Here is a 15,219-nt window from a genome sequence, read left to right as displayed (position 1 = left end):
GGAGATCAGCTCGGTGCTTTGTGACCACCTAGAGGGGTGGGATAGGGAGGGTGGGAGGGAGGGAGATGCAAGAGAGAGGAGATATGGGGATATATGTATATGTATAGCTGATTCACTTTGTTATAAAGCAGAAACTAACACACCATTGTAAAGCAATTATACTCCAATAAGGATGTTAAAAAAAAAAGATTAAAATGCTAAGTTTTCTGTATCTTTTACCGCCCCCAAAATCCCCAACTCCCTTTATGATATCAGGCTGTTGATGTCCTCCACGTACCCCTGCCTAATAAAGTAACTTGTGCAAAACTTTACACTCAACCAATGTCAGCTAAATGGAATTTAATGACTTGTTTGTACTAAAAGCCTAACGGCATGACTCCTGAAAGCTTACACTTACTTGGGCAATTCCTGCAATAAACGCATTAAAACAAGTTGACAGGCGCATTTTTTGAGGTGCAATCATGAAGCAACCTTCCTGCTGGTCGTAGCCAAGTAAGACATACAGGTGCCGCTTGACCGTGTTGAAAGCCTTGGCGCTGCTGATGTCTGACTCGGCGCTGCTCTCATCCTTGGCCATGAACTTCATGAGCACTGTAATCAGCTGGTGCACTGTCTGGTGGTCGATCCCAGCATCTTCGGGGAGCAGGTCCTTGATGGTGTTGTCATTCTCAGGGGATTGTTGGCCTGTCAGTACAAGAAAGGCCGTCGGTGGCTGGTTCCCCCACAGGTAAGTTTACACTAAAATCTCACTGATCAATGAAGCACCATAGCACCCTATTTCATTCTTTATATCGATAAAGCCTCTAAATATTTAAAGGTCTGTTCTAGACAAACTTACAGGCACAATATGACCTACTGAGCAAAGCACTGGTCCCAGGGTGGAAATTACAACGACCGCGTAATTTGGGAAGAATAAGGGAATGCAAAAAACTGGGGGACACTATAAAGCAAAGTTATCTTCAAACAGCAAGACAAAATACCTACACAAACTTTGCATTTAGCAAATTTTTGAATATCTTGGCAAAGTTTTATCCTCACTAATAAAAAGAAGTTTCCCTTCCAGCTTTGTAAAATAAGCATGTAAGAATAACCACAAAAATCATTTTCCTAAAATCTACTGAGCAACTACAACATCCATTGAGTTATTTTGTTTAAATTATAATCTCAATTCAGTTATGTTCAAATATCAGCTGATGCAAAATGAAAAGTTTTCTTCTCCAAATCCTAAGATATTAGCAGTGTGCACTCTTTGAATGATATAGTCAAAATTAGAAATAGCAAATTATAAGCCCTGCTGTATGTAATGAGAAACATATAAGGGGTGGGAGGGCACAGACAGAAAGAAAGAAGCATGAACTTCTAAAAACAGAGAAAAACACCACATGAAGGTGAGCTGAAAGTTCACATGGAAAGAAAAAATACCGTAGCCCTTGACTTACTCTTAACCTAACAAATAATTATATCTGAGTAGGTCCCTGACATTGACTTTCTCTGTTATTTCTCAAAGTCAGAAATTATACCCTGTCTCCCCTTGTTTTCTGCCTTTTCTGATCTGGTTTAGTTTAGGACTTTGAGGGAAGGAAGAGTGAGATTTGCTCTTCCATATTTATGTTTATGTTTTGGGCCTTATTCAAAATACCCTATATGCATTCTTGTCCTTTCTTTGACAAGTCACATGAGAATTTCTAAATTGGAAACAAAGTTTTTGCCTGCTGGGTTAGACCCACACACCAGCATTCTCATCTCTCATCCTGAGAGGAAACGTTCTAAATGATGACAAGCTTTGGTTATAAATCATTACAAACCAAACTTTGATTCTATCCATTTTAATTATGGCATGCAGGATACAACCAAGAGCTAGGTAGTAATTTATATCCTTTAACGCCTCAACTAATTTGGCAAAAATCTCAATCTTCTAGGACCAGCCAAGAGAAGCAAGATAGAAGAAATGTTTCCTGGGGACCACAGAAATTAGCTGTCTCAAGCCTAAACACTTTCTCTGAAGCAGTGGCATGAAGGTAATGTCAAATTCCGAATTTACTAGTTTAGAACTGCACATGAGGTTACATGCTTGGTTGTCTAGTTTTCCCCAGATGATCAGAAGAATGTTGATCTGTTCAAAAGTGATACACTGAGATGGGATAGTTGACAATGACTGAAGAGGCAGCAGAATCAACTAAGTCTAAGAACCTCTAGCATAGGGGAAACCATCTAACAAACTTCAATATGACCCTCGGACAGTAACAACATTTTTCGGTCTCATAGAGTCTGTTCATGAAGGAATAAATGTATGCAATGTACTTTAGAGAAGTTTTAACCAAAATTTATTCAAATAAAACCTAAGGATTTGTTTATTACACTGTTTCACATGCAGAGAGTGGTCAATAAATTGTTACTATTATCATTATTTATCAGGCATGCATGACCCATCAGGAAAAAAATCAATTCGTGTGGAACACCCTATTTCACGAAAGGTCATAAATGTAAAGCATTACTGTATATTATAATTAAATTAAATGTCTGAAATAGAAGATCAGACCAAATCCTTATTTTAAAAGTTTAAAGAACTATCTTTTCAGCACTGAAAAATATTTAGTCTTGATTTTTTTTTTTCCATCAGAGTATTACTTTACAACTAGCAGGAGGGAATTGCTCTGGGCAAGCTTGGGCCAAGAATGTGACAAGTGTGAGAATCTAGGTTACCTGCAGGGTTCAGTGTTATTGTAGCAGCAAGCAATGGCTGTTACGATGATATAGCTTCATTCCTCAATTCGTTTTAGCTCTGGGGGGCAAGGTTTAGGAGAGCATGTTATCACTCAGCCCTGTTCAGCCACCTCCAAGTCTAGACTGGCTTGACTCCAAAGTTAAAAATGGAACCGAGGAGCATTTGAGGAGGAGATGCACCTTTGTTTTTTAGCCCTGAGAGTCTAGGGGGCTCAAATAGAAGAAAGAGAGATCCAGACAAGGCCCAGCTAGGACACCGGCTCCCTATTTCCTCCTATCTAGTTCAAGTCTAGAAAATAAACAATCAGGCTTCAACTTTAAATATTTCAAATCTCTTCGCCCCATTGCAAGTAGACATTCATTTTAAAAGTGTGTAACCTTAGTTTTTCCCATCAAGTCATATTTTCCTAATGACTAAGTATCATTTCACAAAGGCCCCATCCCCATTTTGGATTCATCTTCATTGATCTGCAGTGCTTAGCTTTAAGTCTGCTGGCTCTTTGCTTTCCCTGAAAAGCCAGTAATGAGTGATCTTTCACAAACCATTAAATGTACTGAAAAAAGAACTAGTTAATGGAACTTTTTGCATAAAGTGAAAGAAATCTCTTTTCATTCCAATAATTTACCCCTCCAAGTGTGGGCTTTGCAAGTCTGTGCTTTGTATATTGTCTTTCTTTAAAAATAGTGTAAGCATGTGACTGACACCACTCTTCATCAAGAAAAGTTACCTTAATCAAATCCCTAAGAAAAATGAGCTTAGGAAAGCTGAGATTTTCTTTATGGATAAAGACGATATTACTATTTTCATTATCTATAAAAGATATAAAATTTCCATTTTAAAACTAAATGCCTATAATATTTTCTCTAAATGTGACAATTAAAACACTTACTTTTGAATTCTAGTCTGTGAAATTCCTGTATCTGTTTTAACTATAGAGATTTAACAGGTTAAGGGATTTGATTTTATCGTTTTTGTAAAGAAAAATGTAAAAATCTCTATTATCATGGGGGCAGAGCTACTCCTACCCTCACTTTAACATGGACTGGGTCCATCATGATCTGTCCACAGAGTGGCGCAACTGATTGAAACGCCACAGTATAATACAACTGTATGTATTCAGAAGATTTGAAACCAGGCAGGATCAGGATCTGCTTTTCCAGACTTATCTCCTATTGCTCCACCCTAAATGCTCCACATCCTTACACACTGGGCTGCTCCTGGATCTCAGAACGGAGCCAGCCTTTTTGCCACCCTGCTGTCTTTGCTCATGATGCTCTCCTCATCTTGCAAGGTGGTCCTCCACCCGCACCCCCAACTTTATCCTATGGATCTGGTCCCCAGAAGCCATTCTTATTAATACGCCCACCCTCCTCTCAGCAACTGGGGTCCCTAAATTCTATACATCTCCAAAAACAAGAAAGGAGGGAAGATGGGTGGGAAAGAGGGAAGAGTGCAGGAAAATTTCCTTTAGCATTTCCCAACTCTCATGTGGCAAATAACCATTATGCGAGGCAGAACTTTTTTTTTATCCATTTGCTGTATTTCCCCTGTGAGAACAAAGACTCCTTGAAGGCAAGTGCTATGTCTTATCCAGTTTTACATCCCTCACAGAATACGGGGCGGTGTTTGATATATAGTAGATGCTCATTATTCGTACATGTTTAAAGTGCATTGAATTCAAATAAATATTTCAGATCTTTTCTACATGGGCAAAAACCTGATGAAGTCCCCAAACAGCAAGGAAGTGGGTAGGGAAATAGGAAACATTCCTCTGTGTAAGTCGACTCACTGACCCCTCTGTCAAGCCGACAAGTGACAATTAGGTAGTGGAAGGAAGTTTCTATGAGTTTACTCTGCATTTGGTCCAGAGAAACCAATGATCAAGCACTATAAATGAGTCTGCATTACGTTGGTAGTTCTAACTACACTGCCTCACTGGTCTCCGTGGCTCAATAACACAACTTAAGGCTTCGTTCACAGCAGTTCTGTTCTGTATGCACAGAGCCACAGGAGGGCCGTAAAGCTGGGGCCGGTTACTAGCTGCATAGCCTCATGTGCTCCCCCCCATCCCTGCCTTTGCCTCTCCTATCCCACATCCTATCACCATGCATTTACCTCCTGTCCGCCTGTCTAGGCCTGGCTGAGTCACCTGTCCACAAAACCTTCCTTGTTCCCTCCAGCTCTCCTCCCGTTGCATTTGACGTGAACGATCCTGTAGTACTATCACTTTCACACGAGATGAGAGTTCACCTATGTTCATACTTTATCTCCCTTACTTGACCATAAGCAAGTTGAGAGTACAAGAATTCCTGATGTATCTTTACATTCTTCATATGTTCTAGTACAGCAGGTGCCCAAGAAGTGTTTGTTCAATAGAAACTGTCATTTTCCGAAACTATCATTTCAGTCAAGGGCATTCCTATAAAAACAATTGAATTCTTTGATTTATTGGCTCTTAATGATCAATAGGCATTCTGCAAGTTAGTGAAGACATGAAATGTAAACCACCTCTAGAAAGAAAGAAAGAGCCCAAAGAGAAGTAATTTGGAACTCTAGGCTGGACATTGAGGGAGGCGGGAAATACAAGAGAGTTTTACCAGTGCTACCCAGTACCGGGTACCTTCTCTTGTTGACACAAATTCAGACCAAGAGATCTCAAGAGTTCTCTGCAGGATGGAGTAGAATTGAAAGTATATATGTCCCTTTAGGGATTAGGATAGCTCTAGACCAATCTATACGTCCTAATTGGGAAAGGTCCTTTGGTCTGGACACTCATGGGCTTAAGTCACACTGCAGCAGGCCTGAATGCCCAAGTCAGCTCCCTAATAAGACTGGTGTCCTCATGTACCCCAGGGCAGGAACACCCTAAGACCAATTTATTGAGAGGTAGCTGTAGTGGAAAGAAAGCAAATAAAGTCTCCTGGACTCAAGTATCAGTCTCTATCTAACTAACTAGTTATATGTGATCATGATCAAATTATATAAGCAGAGTTACTTAGTCCCTCAGGACCTCAGTTTTCCTGTCTGTATGTAAAGTGGAAAAAATATATAATACTTTATGTATATGCAGAGTTGTTGTGAAATCGAAATTAGATGATTTGCATTAAAAACACTCTTTATAAAGAGGTACTATATATACATAAAGGGCTATTGCCGTTGTTATTAACATTATATACCTACTATTGTTTAATTATTCATCCCAGGGGATGAGGAATAAGATATAACTAAGTTTCCCACGATCACATGGGGTTGATGCCAATTTTCCAGTACGGTCCAATTGTAACCTACCATAACTGCTGCATTATAGTCAATTAATATTCAACAGGTGTTCTGAATCACCAAAAACAAAGAATTCCTGGTTCTCACAGCATCAGTGAAAAAACAGCTTATATCTAATTATAATTATACCAAATTCAGACTAGCAGGTAAAACTGTATATTTCATCAATTGGGATCAAATGAAGGTGCTGAGCTCCTGCTGGCATTACCACACATGCCTTGCAAGAGAGATCAAGACATCTGGGCTTGAGACCCAGATCTGTCACCAGCAAGCTTGTGAAACTTGTTCCTTTCTGGGAATCTCAGTTTCCTCTTCTGGAAAATGAGAATGTTAACATATCTCTAAGGTTTCAGCTATGACAGTCCATGAATTTTATTTATACGCACAAAGGCCTTTGATTTGACTCATAAAAGTCACAGAGGAGTGCAACTCTTCAGTAGCCTTGCAGCGCTTACCCTCTATACAAGCGCATTTCTGCTGCAAAACTTGCTGTGGGCAATATGTAAATGCTAAGATCAGAGAGCCATAAACTGTAAATCCAGTGTCCAAAAGCTCAGCCTAAACAGCAACTAAAATTAAGTCTTGCTGCATAATTAAAGGACATCTGCTTTATTTCAGGTCCGGTCAATAAGAGGTGTTGCACAGAGGAGCTCATTACTTGTACCAAACAAAAGCATGTTCATTAAATAGCAAGGTCTTCGGTTTCCATTTAATTACTATCTTAAACCACTCTGTACCATCTTGTGGTTATCCTGGCGTGTCTTTGCTTCCAAGTTAAAACACTCAGTGTTCAGTAAATAATAATGCAAAAATGAAAAACTAGTTTGAAATTGCCTCATAAGCTGAGCCACCTGTTTCCAAATCTAAGCAAGTTTTGCTTATGGTGGCATCATGTAATTATCTTTCCAGAAGCATTAGCTTTATATTTAATTTAAACAATACTGTTATCTGCCCCTTTTCCATCTGATCACTTTTGATGGGACAATTAGACGCCTAAAGGCTTTTCTTCAAGAAACATATGTACATGTTTTTCCAAAGCGATGTGAGAGGACTCCTACAGTTGGATTGTTAAAATGGATAATAATAATTAAAGACTAGCTTTTCAACTAAGCCTTAAGTCAAAAAGAAAAGACAGGGTAAGATAAAGGTAACTTATGAAATTGCATAAGACCAATCTCAAAAAGACTTAACTGAAGGGAAAATGGATATTTTCACATTTTAAATGAAGCTCAGGATCAGAAATTCTTATTTTTATTCTTTTTTTTTTTTAATCCCAGCACAGCTGAGGCCCGAGTGATGTTCAAAACAAGGTAGAGGGACTCTGCCAAGTGTGTGCTCTCCTTTTCTCATCAATTTTAAAAGCGAAAATGAACTTAGGCCAACACCTGCCACCTGCATTCATAGTGTTTAGGGCTCTCCCTCTTCTCCTCGTCTCCCAGGCCTAACTGCTTCTCTTTCTATAGCATCGTTTTTATAACACGTTCTTGAAAGTCTCCTTACTTGAAATTGTCCTTCTGACAGTATCGGTACCATTCTGAAAAGTTTATTTTAAAACTATTCTTAGATGAAAAGCCAAACGTTGTATAGCATGATACATAGGTGGTAGTTACCAGGTTTGTTTTGGACAAATAAGCAGGTATTCAGAACCTCCACAATTTTCCCAGCAAGTATGGCATCATGTGTGTAGATAACATTCAGTCTGTAACAGGCTCGCCAGCATCCCTTCAACCCTTAAGATACTTCATGATAAGTTAATCTATCCAGAACATCAAAGGACAGTTACACTCTACCAAGCAGAATATGATCCCATGGTCCTCTAAACAATGGAAATCCTCCTTTCTCGAGAGACAGAAATGCATGTAAGAGTTGCAAAGAATCGGAAATGGCTAAGGGGATGAGTGAATGATGGTGGTTCAAATGTATTAACCTTTTAAAATGTAAATGAAATGTTTTTCCTAGAGCAGATATAGATGAACATAATATTTCTATGTGTAAAAACACATACAAATATAAGTACTAGGTATAGTTGTAGTCATACTGGCTCTCGGGGGAAAAGTGCATACTCAGGTAACATGATGCTTCTTACTGGACCATAAGTTAACAGGATCAAAAGTCATCTGCCAATTTTAAGATGGAAAGAATTGCCATGTCAGGGGCTCAAACACTTGAGCATCTGGGGTAAAACCCTTTGAGCTTTCAAATCCTAAATACATCACTCTGGTCCAGTTAGAGACACCACATTCTTTACCTTGTCCACCTGTGATAGACACTTGCACACGGCCCTTCAACGTCAGAAGTACCCACCTGGCATCTGTTCGGGTGTCCCACCGAGAGCTGGAGCAGACTGCTCATGCCTGGTCAACCTCACAGCTTAAAAATCAACAACAACTCTATTTAAATAAGCATTAAAAACAACTTGAGCCTAGAAAACATACTCAGTGCTAACTGCACTGGATAGCAGGAGCAAGTTTAGTTTTCGTATTTGTAATTAACATCACATACAAGAGGTTTACGTCACAGAAGTTCTGTGGCTTTCTTTGAATCTAAAGAACATCCTTCAATGTTACTTCAATTCTTATTCTTCAAAATTGTCATGTGAATCAATTAACAAGAAATAACAATAAATAAACTTTATATCCCAAACTGATTAGTTAGGTTATAAAAGAGCTGGGAAATTCACATAGAAATTGTAATTTATTGAATCTAGGTACTGGTTTTTAGCATCTGATGCAGTTTCACTGGGCCTAGCAATGCTAAAGGCTATTCTTAAATGGCCATCTGTTATTATCTTTGCTCCCTGAAAAGCTGGGTCATTGATTGCTTAAAGGGCTTTCATTGACTCTTCCAAAGTTCAAAATACCACATTTCCGTAGCTTGTCATAAAATAGAGAGAAATGCAATAAACAAAATAAAATCATATTTATGATTAAAAATGGTTATGTTACATAAAGCTGACTTCTAAGAAATATCAATGGAAAAGCAAACATTTCAGCTTCTGACAGGATAAAAAAATGTTTTATGGTGTTATTTTATTAACTTCATGACATTTTTAAAAAATTAAATCATTTAATAAATGTTACAAGTTAGTATTATATTTAATGTACTCATTCGCTAATATGATGATTTAGTTATGAATTTTTAATTATTTGTCATTCATGAGCCATTGCTAATCATTACAGTTCATCTAGTCATTTGGTAATTTTTTGTTTTCTTTAAAAGTGCAATATAAAAAAAGACCTTTAGAAAACAAGTATATATGGTCTTTTTTTAGTTGGCAATGCTGTTTGTTTTTATTTATAAATTATCTGGTGAAGTTGGGCAGAAATTCAACTTATCAGCCTGATTTTTCTTTTTTGAAAACACCATTATTATTGGTTTTCTAGGAGCTTGTTGGCTGGCTTTGTCATGCATGAAAAGAAAATGCATTCCAAAGTTCTACTCTACCCTCTTAGCTGCCATGGGTCTTGACAAAGTCTCATCCAGGAAGCTCTTAGGTTATAATGGTGGTGGTGGAAACCTTCATATTCTAGGACTTAGGAGCAAACGCTTCTCCTGCGTCTCATGCCATGCATCAATGGATTTACTGCCTTCTACATTTCAAAACAATCTACTGCTGGATCAGGGATTTGTTTCACCAGCAACTGGGAAAAGCCACCCAGGGCATTGACACACCTGGGGGGACCCTCTAGGGAATGTGAAGGCCAATGCAGCTGAAGGAGCTCAATTTGCTAAATACACTACTCTCTGTGAACATTCAACAAGACATGTCAGCCTCAGAAAGACATCAAACAGATTTAAGGGAAGGATGGAAGAAGATACTCAACGGATTTTGGAGGTTAGGGTCTCAGGGAGGGAGAGTGCCCTCTTGGATTCCACGGGCCCTTTCACGCTGTCTCTGAGGGAACGCACACTCTTCTGACGGTTCCTTGCAAAACGAGCCCTCTTGATCTTCCACAATGCTGCATCACTGAGATTAGCGACATTGGTCCTCACAGCAGTGATAGCTTTGCAAAAGGAATTAGAGGTGATCATTTTCCTTAACTCGCTATGTTATACAAGTACTTTGAAACAATCCATCTGTGTATATTTTCAATATTAAAAGTCATCTTCCATGGATACATTTCTCATTCATCTATCTCCCTCTATGATAAGCCTTATATTAAAAAATCATGGCTACTGCCTATTTTTAATATCGTTTATCATTCTTCTGTTTAGACCATAAGATTAAAGTATCTAATTTTGTTATCCCTGGATAAATAGTTGAGTGACCAAAGTCTTTTCTCCATCTATTTAGAGCTCCAGGTAACTGATTACTAAGCATGGAAGAGTAAATTTACAAAGTGCAAATATATCTCACAAAATTGCTCATGGACATTGCAAATATGATGGTTGAATAATATTTAAGGAACACAGAGTCACAAATGGTTCTCATCGGTCCTCGAATAAATGAGATTTTTTTTTCCTTTTTTTTTTTGGCCGCGCGACATGGCATGTGGGATCTTAGTTCCCCGACCGGGGATTGAACCCATGCCCCCTGCATTGGAAGCGTGGAGTCTTAACCACTGGACCGCCAGGGAAGTCCCTAAATGAGAAAAATTTTGATGTTGGAATGCCAGAAAAGAGTTAACCTGCAGCTTACCACAGTAGATATTCAACAAACATTTGATGAACTGAGTACATGAAGTCAAGGTATCCTCCATAATGGGAAATTAAACTACATGTGGAGTATCTTCTGTTTATCCAGCAAGCACCAGAATATGTACTGTGACTGTTTAAAGCAAGTTCTTTGTTTTGCTTACTTGTAGGAAAAGGAAATTCTTTGTTACAATCCAAATGTAGCTGAGCTTCCAAAGAAAGCGTTTCAAATCTGTTGACAAAGAACTCCCAACTCAAAGCAGGAATATCTTGCTTAAGAAAATGCAAGAGTAAAAGCTTGCTCAGTATTGTGGGTCGATCTTTAACCACAGTATCAAACTGGAAGTCAAGACAAAGACACAGACCCTGGGGAAAAGGTTAAAAAAAAAAAAAAAAAGGAAAGTCAGATGTAAATACACCAAGCAAAGTCAGTGAAACAAGGCAGCCTCCTCAATCCATGCTTACAATGAAGAATGATTCAATTGAAATCTTCTTTGATTGCATTTTTGGTAGGGAAAAAAAAAACGCAGAAGAGGAGCTTCTCCTAATTGTTGAATATCTCTTGAATTTTGACTCAGAAATCTGAGCTCAATGTGTATTACTGATTTTTCTGAAGCATAGAATAATAACCACTTAATCCAAATACCCTCAGACCAGTGTTTCTTTCTTTAATGTCTGTAGTTTCTATTAAGAGAAGCGTACTTCCAAAACTACATTTTAGAATACACAAGAATATGGTCTTTAAATTCCCTTTCAATGCTAAATTCCATGATTCTAAAAGAAAGGAAAGTCATCTTGTCTTCTTGGAATGTGAGTGGAACACAGAATCTTAAGAAATCAAAGTTGGAATGGACTGAGCATTCTATTTCTCTAGTATGTGAGTCTACCATTTCCCTTTTTTTAACTGAATGAAATTTTAAAACTAATTCATCCAATTATGCTATTAATTCATTCAACTCTCATCTAATGAGTGCCTCCTATGTTCCAAGCCCTGAGCGGGGGTTAAGACATACAACTACCTTGTCTTATTAAGACCAACAGAGAAGGACTATCCAGAAGACAACTGGGAATTTTTACATGGGGAGGTATGGGTCCACCAGCAGCATAGCTCTATAATTTTTCAGATTCTGCATAGTTTGCCCTTTCTTCTTAGTCTTTTTTACAAGAGAAGCTCTTACACTGGTTTGGGAGACCTTGTGTACACACACACACACACACACACACACACACACACACACACGCAATTAAGAACATGGACATTATTATGAGTCAGACCTGAGTTTGTGCTGCCACTTACTAGCCGTGTGAATCTGAAAAAGTTACTTAAACTTTCTAACCCTCAACTTCTCTATCTGTAAAATGGGAACACACACAATGTTACTGTGAGGATTAAATGAAGTAATGCATGATGGGACACTTCTAATACACTGCCCGGGAAACACAATACCTGTTTGACAAATGTTAGTTCTTGCCATTATTATTACTTTTAATAATAACAATATAATAATAAATCAGGTGCCAATGTGGAAAAACAGTAGATCAGGACTTTAGAGGTTCTAGTCTTGGTTCTCCCATGAATTCACTCTGTGTTCTTTGAAAAGTCACATTATCTCTCTGAGACTTGGTTTCTTTAAGTATAAAATAAAGGTGCCAAATAAGATAAATAAACAACTCTCTCCAGGTCTCATATTTCATGTCTCTTTGATTTTACTTTGTGGTATTTCATTTCAGTAGTATATTTACCATCTCTTGTTTTGCTTCGGTTTATATTATAATGCATCTGATTTCTCTTTGCATCTAGACTCAAGTGACAAGGGCTTCTGGCCCAGGAGCCAGCTGAATGGTATAAAATAACCAACCTAGTTTAAAAATCTGCCACACACACAAAATTATACAATAATTACATCTGTCAGAAGCGATGGCAGCATAGGCACAAAGACTGGAAAGAAAGAATCAACAAAGAAAAACAAGAGATATGTTAATACAGTGTGGTTCTGCGATGCTTTTCTCAATTAAAAAATTTCCACTGTTACCATCATCATCAGTATTATGTGTGATTATGTGTGTTTATGTGAGAAATAACTCAGTGAGTTAGTAGAGTGGAGCAGAGCACCATCCGCAGAGCAGATAATGCACATCTGAGGGACGTCACCTGCAAGGCTGGCCTCTTTATGGTGTCAAGCAGGAGACCAGCCCTCGTAGCCACAGCTGGGTTGACGTCCTCCACAGCCGTCAGAAAGCAGCAGAAGGCGTGTGCCAGGGAGTACTTCAGCAGGTGGTTTTTGGTCACTGAATGAATATCCAGAAATCTACAAATTACAGCCACTTTTTCCACTGCAATGTCAAAGGCAGAGAACAAAAAAAATTGACATTTATTTAGACGGTCTGAGAAATGAGCCCACAGAGAAAAAGCTAACTCTGGGCCCCCTTACACTCACGTTAAATACCAAATGGAAATTCTAATGCCACCTTCTTGAGTGTTCCATTTTACCTGTGCAGCAGAGACCATTTCTACGCAGTGTGGTATTTTTCTGCCAGGCAGCCTTGATTTAGTTCTGGGTTTTCTTTTCTTTTCTTTTCTCTTTAATGGTCTTTACCTTTGTTTAACTTTCAGCCACATTTCAAACTTTTCAAAATGCCTCCATGCTCATATCTTTGTCCATTCTATAGAGGTTCTGCAGACCACACAGGGATGTGGGACGTGCCCACCAGGGCTGGCTCTAAGTCCTTAATATGTCATGAAGTGATATGACAACCAGTCTTGCTGGGGCTATAGAAGCCACATATTTCTTCCATGAAACAGATGCACCATTATTCTGCACATCTATATTAAATTATTCCAGCCACTCTTTAAACATAGCTTTATAAATAGTTATAATAACTAGTGAAGCAATATAGTTCCATGCAAAGACATTTCAGGACTTTACTTAAGCTGTTCCAGCAGCCTAGATAGAATATTCTTTCTATTCTTTTCTGCTTATTGACACTCTGCCATCCTTAAAGAGTCTGCTGCTGAAATTCTACTATTCTGTAAAGTCACTCTGACTTCCTAGAGTGGCCTTTCCATCCCACGAACTCCTGCAAAAAAACTATTCATTTACCTATGGCATTCGTGTGTTCATATATAGCTATATGACATACCTTCTGTTGTCTGAATTATATTTATACTGTTATCTTCTGTTGTCTTGAATTATATTTATACTGTTATAGTTTCTTAACCTCTTACATGTTTATATTTGATCTCATCGATTAAATTAGGAGCTTCTTGAGGGCAAGAATCTGCTCTTATACTCTTTGTATTGCTCCTATGATAACTAGTACATACAGTATTTACTCAATAAATTCACTGATTCACTTATTTTTAAAATATATATTAAGCACATTATATATACATAAGAGATCATTCTAGGTACTTGGGGAAGGTGGGAGTAAATACAAAAATGAATTGTTATGGACGGAACATTTGTGTCCCCTCCCCCAATTGATATGTTGGAGCCTTAATTCCCAATGTGATGGCATTCGGAGGTGGGACCTTGGGAGGCAATTAGGTTTAGATGAGGTCATGAGGGTAGGCTCCCATTATGGGATTCATGTCCTTATAATAAGAGGAAGGGAGACAAGAGTTCTCTCTCTCTCTCTCTACCATGTAAGAATAGAGAGAGAAGAGAAGCCAGGAAGAAAGCCCTCACCGAGGAACCAAATAGGCTGGAGCCTTGATCTTGGACTTCCCAGCCCTTAAAACTGTGAGAAATAAGTTTCTGTTGTTTAAGCTATCCAGTCTATGTTATTCTGTTATGGCAGCCCAAGCAGACTAATATGTGAATCATTCACAGGTCTTGACTTCAAAGTCAAGTCAACTAAAAGAGATAAGACAGGTACAACTGTAACAGAAATGTAATACAAAAGGCTGTAACGGCCACAAATGAGGTAGAAATAAAATGCTATGAGAGATCAAAGGATAAAGAAATGACTTTCCACCAATGGAACCGAGAAAGTGGAACTCAATGGGGGCATTTGAAGGTTCATGAAATGGAGGTGGCATTTATTTTATTTTATTTTTTTAAACATCTTTATTGGAGTATAATTGCTTTACAGTGGTATGTTAGTTTCTGCTTTATAACAAAGTGAATCAGCTATACGTATACATATATCCCCATATCTCCTCCCTCTTGCTTCTCCCTCCCACCCCTCTACGTGGTCACAAAGCACCAAGCTGATCTCCCTGTGCTATGCGGCTGCTTCCCACTAGCTATCTATTTTACATTTGGTAGTGTATATATGTCCATGCCACTCTCTCACTTCATCCCAGCTTACCCTTCCCACTCCCCGTGTCCTCAAGTCGATTCTCTACGTCTGTGCCTTTGTTCCTGTCCTGTCCCTGGGTTCTTCAGAACCATTTTTTTTTTTTTTAGATTCCATATATATGTGTTAGCATACGGTATTTGTTTTTCTCTTTCTGACTTACTTCACTCTGTATGACAGACTCTAGGTCCATCCACCTCACTACAAATAACTCAATTTCGTTTCTTTTTATGGCTGAGTAATATTCCATTGTATATATGTGCCACATCTTCTTTATC

At 38.4% G+C, this 15,219-nt stretch overlaps 1 protein-coding gene across 2 annotated transcripts in view; it reads right to left on the bottom strand.

Moving 5' to 3' along the window:
* UNC79 (unc-79 homolog, NALCN channel complex subunit) overlaps positions 1-15,219 on the bottom strand; it is a 221,191-nt gene that overhangs the window by 84,203 nt on the left and 121,769 nt on the right. For both annotated transcript variants that reach the window (XM_055088693.1, XM_055088694.1), the window contains 5 exons: positions 12,792-12,973; positions 10,804-11,005; positions 9,829-10,008; positions 8,309-8,374; positions 398-684 (listed from right to left, as the gene is read on the bottom strand). In XM_055088693.1, the coding sequence (XP_054944668.1) occupies positions 398-684; positions 8,309-8,374; positions 9,829-10,008; positions 10,804-11,005; positions 12,792-12,973 (917 nt within the window). The remainder of the gene's footprint in view (positions 1-397; positions 685-8,308; positions 8,375-9,828; positions 10,009-10,803; positions 11,006-12,791; positions 12,974-15,219) is intronic.

The sequence above is a fragment of the Physeter macrocephalus genome, chromosome 11, assembly GCF_002837175.3.
Source record: "Physeter macrocephalus isolate SW-GA chromosome 11, ASM283717v5, whole genome shotgun sequence".
Classification (NCBI taxonomy): Eukaryota; Metazoa; Chordata; class Mammalia; order Artiodactyla; family Physeteridae; genus Physeter; species Physeter macrocephalus.
This window is presented reverse-complemented; position numbering and strand designations above follow the sequence as displayed.